General features: G+C 44.4%; 1 protein-coding gene across 1 annotated transcript in view; it reads left to right on the forward strand.

Moving 5' to 3' along the window:
* dchs2 (dachsous cadherin-related 2) overlaps nucleotides 1–12,083 on the forward strand; it is a 177,558-nt gene that overhangs the window by 53,569 nt on the left and 111,906 nt on the right. The window contains exon 5 of the mRNA XM_070862278.1: nucleotides 4,376–5,377. Coding sequence (XP_070718379.1) covers nucleotides 4,376–5,377 — 1,002 coding nt within the window. The remainder of the gene's footprint in view (nucleotides 1–4,375; nucleotides 5,378–12,083) is intronic.

The raw sequence follows: 12,083 nt of genomic DNA on the forward strand, positions 1-12,083 counted from the left end.
CCTTATTCTAAGATTACGCCCTCTAGTTCTAGTTTCTAGTTTCCCCTATCAGTGGAAACATCCACTCTGCATCCACCTTGTCAAGCCTCCTCATAATCTTATATGTTTTGATAAGATCACCTCTCATTCTTCTGAATTTCAATGAATAGAGGCCCAACTCACTCAACCTTTTCTCATAAGTCAACTCCCTCATCTCCGGAATCAACCTAGTGAACCTTCTCTGAACTGCTTCCAAAGCAAGGATATCCTTTCATAAATATGGAAACCAAAACTATACGCAGTGTTCCAGGTGTGGCCTCACCATTACCCTGTATAACTGCAGCAAAACTTCCCTGCTTTTATACTCCATCCCCTTTGCAATAAAGGCCAAGATTCCATTGGCCTTCCTGATCACTTGCTGTACCTGCATACTAACCTTTTGTGTTTCATGCACCAGTACCTCCAGGTCCCGCTGTACTGCAGCACTTTGCAATCTTTCTCCATTTAAATAATAACTTGCACTTTGGCAGAAAATATAAAAGAGCATGACCTCACACTTTCCAACATTATACTCCATCTGCCAAATTTTTTCCCACTCACTTAGCCTGTCTATGTCCTTTTGCAGGTTTTTTGTGTCCTCACACATTGCTTTTCCTCCCATCTTTGTATCATCAGCAAACTTTCTTCCAAGTCGTTAATATAGATTGTAAATAGTTGGGGTCCCAGCACTGACCCATGCGATACCCCACTAGTTATTGATTGGCAACCTAAGAATGAACCATTTATCCCGGCTCTCTGTTTTCTGTTAGTTAGCCAATCATCTATCCATCCTAATATATTACCACCAACCCTGTGAACTTTTAACTTGTGCAGTAACGTTTTATGGTGGCACCTTGTCAAATGCCTTGTGGAAGTCCAAATACACCACATCCACTGAAACATAGAAACATAGAAAATAGGTGTAGAAGTAGGCCCTTCAAGCATGCACCAATAAGATCATGGCTGATCATTTACCTCAGTACCCGTTTCCTGCTTTCTCTCCATACCCCTTGATCCCTTTAGCTGTAAGGGCCATGTCTAACTCCCTCTTGAATATATCTAACGAACTGGCATCAACAACTCTCTGCGGTAGAGAATTCCACAGGCTAACAACTCTTGAGTAAAGAAGTTTCTTCTCATCTCGGTCCTAAATGGCTTACCCCTTATCCTGTGACCCCTGGTTCTGGACTTCCCCAACATCGGGAACATTCTTCCTGCATCTAACCTGTCCAGTCCCATTAGAATTTTATATGTTTCTATGAGATCACCTCTCATTCATCTAAACTCCAGTGAATACAGGCCCAGTCGCTCCAGTCTCTCGTCATATGTTAGCCCTGACATCCCGGGAATCAGTCTGGTGAACCTTGGCTGCAATCCCTCAACAGCAAGAACGTCCTTCCTTAGATTGGGAGATCAAAACTGAACACACAATATTCCAGGTGAGGCCTCAAAAGGCCCTGTACAACTGCAGTAAGACCTCCCTGCTCCTATACTCAAATCCCCTAGCTGTGAAGGCCAACATACTATTTGCCACCTTCACCGCCTACTATACCTGCATGCCAATTTTCAATGACTGATGGACCATGACACCCAGGTCCTGTTGCACCTCCCCTTTTCCTAATCTGCCATTCAGATAATATTCTGCCTTCATGTTTTTGCCACTAAAATGGATAAACTCACATTTATCCACATTATATTGCATCTGCTATGCATTTGTCCACTCACCTAACCTGTCCAAGTCATCCTGCAGCCTCTTAGCATCCTCCTCACAGCTCACACCGCCACCCAGCTTAATGTCATCTGCAAACTTGGAGATATTACACTCAATTCCTTCATCTAAATCATTGATGTATATTGTAAATAGCTGGGGTCCCAGCACTGAGCCCTGCGGCACCCCACTAGTCACTGCCTGCCATTCTGAAAAGGACCCGTTTATCCTGACTCTCTGCTTCCTGTCTGCCAACCAGTTCTCTATCCACGTCAATACATTATCCCCAATACCATGTGCTTTAATTTTGCACACTAATCTCTTGTGTGGGACCTTGTCAGAAGCCTTTTGAAAGTCCAAATACACCACATCCACTGGTTCTCCCTTGTCCACTCTACTAGTTACATCCTCAAAAAAGTCAAGATTTGTCAAGCATGATTTCCCTTTAATAAATCCATGCTGACTTGGACCGATCCTGTCACTGCTTTCCAAATGCGCTTCTATTTCATCTTTAATTATTGATTCCTACATTTTCCCCACTACTGATGTCAGGCTAACCGATCTATAATTCCCTGTTTTCTCCCTCCTTTTTTAAAAAGTGGTGTTACATTAGCTACCCTCCAGTCCATAGGAACTGATCCAGAGTCGATAGACTGTTGGAAAATGATCACCAATGCATCCACTATTTCTATGGCCACTTCCTTAAGTACTCTGGATGCAGACTATCAAGCCCTGAGGATTTATCGGCCTTCAATCCCATCAATTTCCCTAACACAATTTCCTGACTAATAAGGATTTCTTTCAGTTTTTCCTCCTCACTAGACTCTCGGCCCCCTGTATTTCTGGAATGTTGTTTGTGTCTTCCTTCGTGAAAACAGAACCAAAGTATTTGTTCAATTGGTCTGCCATTTCTTTGTTCCCCATTATAAATTCACCTGATTCTGACTGCAGGGGACCTACGTTTGTCTTCACTAATCTTTTTCTCTTCACATATCTATAGAAGCTTTTGCAATCAGTTTTTATGTTCCCAGCAAGCTTCCTCTCGTACTCTATTTTCCCACTCTTAATTAAACCCTTTGTCCTCCTCTACTGAATTCTAAATTTCTCCCAGTCCTCAGGTTTGCTGCTTTTTCTGGACAATTTATATGCCTCTTCCTTGGATTTAACACTATCCTTAATTTCCCTTGTTAGTCACAGTTGAGCCACCTTCCCCGTTTTATTTTTACTCCAGACAGGGATGTACAATTGTTGAAGTTCATCCATGTGATCTTTAAATGTTTGTCATTGCCTATCCACCGTCAACCCTTTAAGTATCATTCGCAGTCTATTCTAGCCAATTCACATCTTATACCATCGAAGTTACCTTTCCTTAAGTTCAGGACCCTAATCTCTGAATTAACTGTGTCACGCTCCATCTTAATAAAGAATTCAACCATATTATGGTCACTCTTCCCCAAGGGGCCTCACGCAGCAAGATTGCCAATTAGGCCTTTCTCATTACACATCACCCACACATCACACGTCTAGGATGGCCAGCCCTCTCGTTGGTTCCTCGACATATTGGTCTAGAAAACCATCCCTAATACACTCCAGGAAATCCTCCACCGTATTGCTACCAGTTTGGTTAGCCCAATCTATATGTAGATTAAAGTCGCCCATGATAACTGCTGTACCTTTATTGCACGCATCGCTAATTTCTTGTTTGATGCTGTCCCCAACCTCACTACTACTGTTTGGTGGTCTGTACACAACTCCCACTCGCGTTTTCTGCCCTTTGGTATTCCGCAGCTCTACCCATACAGATTCCACATCATCCAAGCTAATGTCCTTCCTTACTATTGCATTAATTTCCTCTTTAACCAGCAATGCTACCCCACCTCCTTTTCCTTTTGGTCTATCCTTCCTGAATGTTGAATACCCCTGGATGTTGAGTTCCCAGCCTTGGTCACCTTGGAGCCATGTCTCTGTAATCCCAATTATCCAGCCTGTTCGTTACATCCTCAAAGAATTCCAGCAAATTTATCAAACATGACTTCCCCTTCATAAATTGAGACATCAAAGGAACCTATTTTCATTGTTTAGCCTTGCATTCAGGCCAACACAGACCTCAATGTAAATATAATTTGCTGTGGTTTTCATGATGTAAAACTTTCTCTTTTATTGTGCTGCAAAAAGTTATATTTTTTGATTGCAAGTATGGATGAACAGGAAACTAAGTGATCCAGTACATAATTCCCTAAAAATTAGAGTAGTCAAAGCCATAAATAAGGACAATAGAATTTTGGGTTTTATAAATAGGGGCATAGAGTAATAAGCAAAAAGGTAAGGAATTTGTACAAGGCAATTATTATGCCATGGTAAAAGTGCTATTTGCAGTTTTGGATGCCCTGTTATAGAAAGCACATCAAAACTATTGAGAGATTACAGCATAGATTTGGCAGAGTTGGGACAATATAGTTATGAATAGTGATTTGAGATACTGGGACTATTTCCACTGACGTGGAGAAGGCAAGAGGTTTTTAAAATATGCAAAGTGTCGGCACAGACATGATGGACTGTAGAGCCTCCTTCAGTGCTTTAAACTTTTATGGTTCTATGGATTTGCCAGAATGCTTAATATAAAATTTTTCAACTTTTTTCTCTCTGCAGATTCTCTAGAGTTGAAATACAGCATTTCTTCTGGTGATCCAAATGGCTATTTTGCCATTGAATCTAAATCTGGTCTCATCAGAAGCAGTAAGCAGTTAGATCATGAAGCCCAACCTTTTGCATTGCTTACTGTTCAGTCTCAAACCAGCAGCTCCCCTGTCTACAGCAGTACACAGATCAACATAACAATTACTGATGTCAATGATAACACGCCAACATTCCATCAAGAATCTGAAATGATTACCATTTCAAAGACCAGCTTACCTGGAACAGTTATCTACATTGCTCATGCTGAAGACAAAGACAGTGGATCAAATGGAATAGTTGTGTACAGTTTACAGAATGACCATGAACAATGTTTTACCATTGATCCCATACATGGAACACTTTATCTCAACAGGAGTCTTTTCTCAGTGAAATCACAATACAATATAAGTGTTTTAGCAAGTGACCAGGGAACCCCACCATTGAGTACTGCGTTCATGTTATTTGTGAATGTTGACCATTTGGATGATATTTTGACTTTTGAAACACTAGTTTACCAAGTTGAGGTCAGTGAAGCTGCACCATCAGACACAAGAGTTTTGCAAGTCCGTGCTTACAGACAAGATCTACAGGCAGACTCTGGCTTAGTTTACTCACTTCAGCAAAATTTGGATTCATTAATGTTTGGCATCCATGCTCACAGTGGCTGGATTTACATTCGGAGAGCTCTGGACTATGAATCCACATTTGCTTACAACTTTAAAGTGTTTGCCATAAATCCAAAGGACCACTTGAAACAAAATGCTGCTACCACTGTAACTGTTAGTGTTATAGATGAAAATGATAATCCTCCTAAGTTTGCACAAGATTTGTATTTTTTCACAATTGAAGAAAACCCCATTCCTCAGGGCCTGATTGGAAAAGTACAAGCAACAGATCGAGATTCAGGAAAAAATTCTCAGTTGTCATATACGCTGTTATCTGATGGAAAATTCTTCAGAATTAATTCAAAGACAGGTAAAAAAAATTAAAGGAATTGTAGCAAAGGGAATACAGTGATAACAAGGAAGAATATCTGCATCCCAAGGGAAAGTACATACAAGTAAATGTGAGAAAAAGAACAAATGACATAAAAGAGAGAGGAAGAATAATAAAATAATGGGAAAAGCTAAGTATTTTTCATATTAAATTATTTTAAAAGGGAATTTAATTGCTTGGAAAAGAGGAAAATTAAAGAGTATTTGAAGAGTGTGCAGAAAAGTGGCTTACTTGGAGAAAAACACTAGCACAGACTTAATGGGCCAAATGGCCTGGTTTTATGTTATAACATTCTATAATTCTGTGATAATAGAAAGCTTTGACAACATTTCACATTGGCAACTAATAGCTAAGGTAATGAATTACGGAATAAGGGGTTAAATATGGCAATTGATATATAATTAGATTAAACACAGCGAACCGATAGTAGCCATAAATGGGAACTTTTCCAACCAGAATGGGGTCCCGAACAGAATACTCCAGGGGGTCAGTCTTGGGACCATTGCTTTTTCAGCGTAAATAATGATTTGGATGAGGATATCATAAGTAAATTCCAAATTTCCAGTTTCTCATAGAAATGGAGCAGTTAACTGCCTCATGAACTCTGAAATTTAAGTAGAGAATAACAAAGCTAGGTTGAAGAGTTCTCACCATAGCACACTTGCACCAAGTGGAAGTATAGAGGAGAAACTTAATAGCACTTACACTATAGTTTTTATGGTTGTAAGAAATTATGATTGCATGAAAGTTAACGCACATACATTGGCTTTGGCAATGGATTTAAGATGACTTTAGTGAGTTGGTATGAATGATGTGTGAGTTCATGCACACAGAGAAGAGTCTGCAGATGATTGCATATTCGTGGTGGAAAGGTGGAAGATATAAACAGTATTGTTCATGCAGTAGGCAAATGTGGTAATGAAGTGATGGTCTTCTGTATTGGCCGGAATGTACTTTCAGTCAAAAGTATGCTGATCCACTGCCTCCTCTTCATGCTGCTGCTGCTCATCTGCCTGACCCTCCCACCCCGCCCCCCCCCCCCTCCGCCTTGAGTGCCTTTCTCTTCTCTGGCTTCCCAGAGGAGGCCTCTGTAAAGTGAAGTTGTGCAGCTTGCAGCACATGACCACAATCCTTAAGATCTAGCTGAACTATAAGAATTATAGATTATGGAAAGTACAGCTGTGAATTGAAAAAGTTACTACAGGAGACAGGTTACGAGAAAAGCTTAGCAACCAGCATTGAATTGAACCCTAAAACATTTCATAAACATAAGGGGCTGGATTTTTGGCTTTTTGTATTTAGGGGCGCTATTTGCGGTGGGGCACAAAGGTTTGCACCCTCGTCAGGAATTCTCAGCAAAAAAGTAATCTGGAGGAGCTTTGGTGTTGCACGCCTGACTATTTGCGCTCGAGCTGAAACTTTTGGCATTGAAGAGGGCGGCCATTTTGCGCATGCGCATTTAAACTTTTTTTCTTGGTTCCTTTTCCGGGATGCACATTTAAACCGCCCCACTTCTGCTGAGATGGGAGGAGCAGGAAGGAAGGCATCATCATCAATGTGCCAGGCGCTTCAGCCAGGAGGCTAGTGAAGCGTTGGTTAGTGCGGTGGAGAGGAGGTGGGACTCACTCCATCTTGCTGGGGGAGCCAGACCACTCCCTTCTATGTTTAAAAGCATATGGAGGGACATTGCATAGGAGAGGTACCTGCTGCAGACACTGGCCAGGACTGGCACACAGTGCAGAAAAAAATTCAACGACCTTACGAGCGTCGTCAGGGTGAGTGCCATTTGTATCTATGCAATCCTCCATTACTTCTAAAATTAATTTCACACATGTGAAGTTTGTCATGCATCTAGTCTCTCTCAACACTCTGGGGTGGCTTTCACAATGCATAACAAAGATGAAGGCTTACTTTGGCACCCGTTGGCTTTTAATGATCTATGCACATTATTTGTATCATTAACATCGTCCCTCGCCATACACTCCAACTGCTCCTATTGTTTTCTGAACGATCACTTACAGCCCCCATGTTAGATGCCTCTAACCTGCAAATACATATTGGCGAAGCACATGCATGATCCAAACCGATTGAACGGAGGCCACCAAAACATTCACACACTATCATCTATTCTACTGTGGTAGGCATATGTGGCACAACTGCAGAAACCCTTTTGGAGCCATTTCTATTTTTCTCTTTGCAGTCCAAGCACTCCCATAATCGAAGGGAGCAGCTGTTGACAGGCAGGGGTCTACCTCAGACAATCCTGCTGACCGATGTGGAGGAGAGGGTCTCTGCGCTCATTGGAGTCCTAGCTCGGACAGTTGCCAGGGGCGAAGCTGAGCCCCTTCAGATAGTGAGAGTATGTAAATGGATGGCGCGACTCAATATTATGGAGTTGTGGCGGCCCTTCAAATGAACCTGTGCAATGCCACCTTCCTCATGTCACCCTGCCCCCTCCCCTACTGCTAACCACTCGTCTGTTGTTTTCTACTGCCAGATGATCAACCAGAGGTGCAGCATCCCTCGAAGTAGGCCTCCACTTCAGACCATGCTGCAGACGATGGGGGATTGGAGGAGACTGCTCCGATGGAGCATCAGAGCCCACCAGTTGCCCCGTCAGTTCATCTGGCAACGACGCTGACTTCCTGGGGTTTGAGGATTCGGAGGCTCCTGGCTCCAGTGGTGTACAGCAACACAGTGCCGGGGTGGAATCCTGCAGGCCAATTCTCCGTAGGATGAGTCGGCAAGTTGGTCTGCTCAAAGACAGACAGACATTGAACTGGACCTGATGGAAATATCCAGGGAAACCACAGTGATGCACCGTGACCTTATGGATGCAGTGGGATGGATCCCAGCGAGCATTGACTAGCTCACTGTGACTGTTGCAGAGGCAACATCGCAGATTGTCGTTGCGAATTGAGTCCAGAGAGACCATCATTGCCCACACACAAGAGGCTGGTGGCCTCGAGCAGCAACAGTGGATTTCACGAAAATGGCGCGTGCCCTTGATCATGTTGCAGACTCAGATGCATCACAGGCATTAGCTTTGCTTCAGCTTGGGCAAGTGATGCAGTCCAAGTCTGATTCCATACTCTGCGTTCCCCACTGTTCCACAGGGTAGTGACGGTGCCAACGCAGGTCAACAAGTTGTGCGTAGACATCATGTTTCAGTTGCTAAGGCCCAGCCCTGTTGGAGAGTCAGTGGCTCCAGGGAAATAGCTGGTGGTCTCATTCCTCAGGATGACAGCATTCCAGCTCCCACCACTCAACAACCATGCATCATACATGGTTGATACCCCAGCCGGGTCTTCTAGTCCAGTTAGTTGATCCAGTGCGTCTGCATTGTTTGCCCCCCCCAAACATAGCAGCCTGAGACCTCATTGAGGAGGAGCAGCAGGCATGATAGGGCGTTGAAGGGAAAAGGGCGGGGCGGGGCGGGGGGGGGAAGTCTCGCGAACACCCATCGCCAGAAATGTCTGTACCATTGTCCACATTGTACATAGTTGTGTGATAACAATACACTCCTGTTCAATGGTCTTGCTGCAAAAAGCAGTGTTGTTACTTTATATTTTGTTCACTGCATGAAACGGTTTTATGTTACTTTAGATGTTGTTGAGTGCAGGGAGCAGATTTATGTAAATGTACATGTTGCTGACTGCAGAGATCAGTTCTCTGTTCATAGGTCTTTAACCATTGTATTGTTTAGGATTTTGCGGGGGGGATTGAAACTGTTGCATTTTGATTTAAAAAAATTGTTGTTTGACCATTGACATAGCTGTCTTGTGTCTCATTCGCAGAATCAGGTATAGAATAGCCAGCATGGTGGCATAGAGTACCGAGGCAATGCTTCAAGCTCCCCTTCCCCGTTCAAGCAAACTGGTGAGCAGCCGCAAACTGGTGAGCAGCCGACGTAAGGCTCTTGTTGCAGCCACATCTCCATGCTGCCTCCCCTGTAGTTGCGGTGGATGCAGTATGGGTTCCTTGACAGACTCCATTTCGTCCTCGTTCTCCTCCTCCTCCTCCTAAGGTGGGACTGCCATCCCTACTGGCAATGCCTGGCCCCCTCATGATGGCTAAGTTGTGTAGCATGCAGCATATGACGATAAACTCAGAGACCTATTGAGGGGAATATTGAAGGCTGCCTCCAGAGTGGTCCTGTCATCGGAAGCACTTGAAAGCCAGGTCTTCCAGGCCAGGAGCTGGTCCAGTGCATCCTCAGATGCCATCTGCATTGACTACCCGCCCCCCCCTACACAGTAGTCCTCTAGCAGCCTTGTTGTACACCCTAAGGTCTCATTGAAGAGGAGCAGCAGACATAGGGGGTTGAAGGGAAGGGAAGGCGTCCACCACAACCACAGGGGAGGCAGCATGGAGATGTGGCCGCAGCAAGAGCTTTATGTAGGCAGCTCATCATTGACCGGTTTGCTTGAATGGGGAATGGAGGTTGGAGTGTTGCCTCGCTTCTCTATGCCACCATTCTACACCTGATTCTGCGAATTGTCTGTTCAATGATGTTGCTGGTGGCTGCATGGCTGTCATTAGCGCTGCTTGGTTTCTGTGGCAGGGTTCCGAAGGGGGGTCATGAGCCAGGTGGCCAGGCCGCATCCTTTGACCCCGACCTGCCAGCTCTATCCTTGTCTTTGTCGCTGCAACATTCGTGAGGCACTGCTCTCACGCAAGATGAAAGTATCAGGTGTGCTCCCTGGATAGTGGACATTGACTGAGGATGTGCTGAGTGTGGTCGCAGACCAACTGAACGTTTAGGGAATGGTCTCCCTTTCAGTTTTGGAAGACCTCTGCATTCTGTGTTGGTGCTCACAAGGCGATGTGTGTACAGTGATGTCATGTACTGGCACCTTGGGGAAGCCTGCAAATTGTCCAAACTCTAGAGCCCTCTCATTCTGGCTGTCCCTGCTCATTGGGAACTTTATGAAGTCCATTCTGCGTACGTACAGTGCCCTTGTTACCTGGTGAATGCAGTAATGTGCAGCGTGCTGTGAGAGGGTGCATATGTCCTCTGCTGCTGCCTGGAAGGAGCCAAAGGCATAGAAGGCCATCTTCACCTCAACGGGCAGCGCAGTCCTGTTGGCGCTGGTACGCTGTAGTTCTGCCTGTAGGAACTGGCATATCTCTGTCAGCACTTCTTTTCTGAAGCGCAGCCTTTGAACGCACTGCGCATCAGAAATGTAGAGATATGAGCGATGTTCTCTGTAAACCCATTGGGGGTAAGGCCTCCTCCCCAAACTTTTGCAACCTCTTCGATTCCGTTGACCACCATAGACAAGAACCCTTCTTCCAGCTTGAAGCCGCCTGCCAATAGCAACCAGCATGATTTGCTGGCGAACTGGCATTGCCCCCATTGAAATCTCGTACTGACCTTGAAAACAAAGGGTTAAGCCACATAAAAGTGCCACTTTAAACTGTAGACTCACGCAGCGTTCTGCGCGCAACCGTGGCAGTCACTGTCAACTGCGATATAAGATCCTCCAGTCTCCCTTTAAATATGCCATCAACAGCACCTGCTGCACCCTGCGACCGCCTGTGTTTTCTGTTCGGTGCCTGGCGCGGTCTCTAAATCAGGCATTGGGTGACAAAAGTTCCACCCGGGGCGCTAGCGCAGCTTTGCACGACGATTTACGTCATCATGACGGTCAAAACTGAGGGCGAGGCCACAAAACCATTGGCGAAACTTCCGGACGGCCGTTAAATCCTGTACGTCCCGTTTGATGCCCAGAAACACCATTTACTGCTCCACCAGGGTGCGAAACGAGGTGCAAAATAGTGGAAAATCCAGTCCCTTAGGTCAGCTAGGGAAGAAGTTGGGCCTATTAAGCGCCCAAAGGAAAATCTTCATGTCAAGGCAGAGGACATGGCAAAAGTACTTTGTACCTGTGTTCACAAAGGAAATGGATGATGTGAAAGTTACACTAAAAGAGGAGAGGAAAGCTACAGACAGGATAGTAATAGATAGAGAAGACATACTAAAACGATTAGCATTACTAAAAATTGTTAAGTTACTTAGTCTGAATGGAATGCATTCTAATTTGTTGAAAGAAACAGAGGTAGAAATAACAAGGCATTAGTCACAATCTTTCAATCCTCATTGGATATAGTAGTAGTACCAGAGGACTGGAGAGTTGCTAATGTTATACCACTGTTCAAGAAAGGGGAGAGGGATAAACCAGGAAACTACAGGCCAGTCAGCCTAACATCGGTGCTGGGGAAGTTATTGGAAACCATTATCGGGGACAAAATAAACTTTCATTTGGAAAGCTATGGGTTAATCAAGGAGAGCCAGCATGGATTTGCTGAAGGCAAATCGTGTCTGACTAACTTGATTGAATTGTTTGATGAGGTAACAGTGCAGTAGATGTTGTATCTCTGGACTTTCGGAAGGCATTCGACAAAGTGTCATACAGGAGACTTAGGAAGATGGAAGCCCATCAAATTAAAGGGAAAGTGGCAGTATGGATATAGAATTGACTCTGACAGGAAGCAGAGGGTGGTGGTGGATAGATGCTTTTCAGACTGGGAGATGGTTTTCAGTGGTGTTCCCTAAGGGTCAGTTTTATAAATGACCTAGACTCAGGTGTAGGGAGCAGCAGCATATAGAAACTTGGCAACATAGTAGGTAATGATGAGGATAGTTGTAGACTTCAGAATGGCATAGACAGGATGGTGAAAT

The sequence above is a fragment of the Pristiophorus japonicus genome, chromosome 2, assembly GCF_044704955.1.
Source record: "Pristiophorus japonicus isolate sPriJap1 chromosome 2, sPriJap1.hap1, whole genome shotgun sequence".
NCBI lineage: Eukaryota > Metazoa > Chordata > Chondrichthyes > Pristiophoridae > Pristiophorus > Pristiophorus japonicus.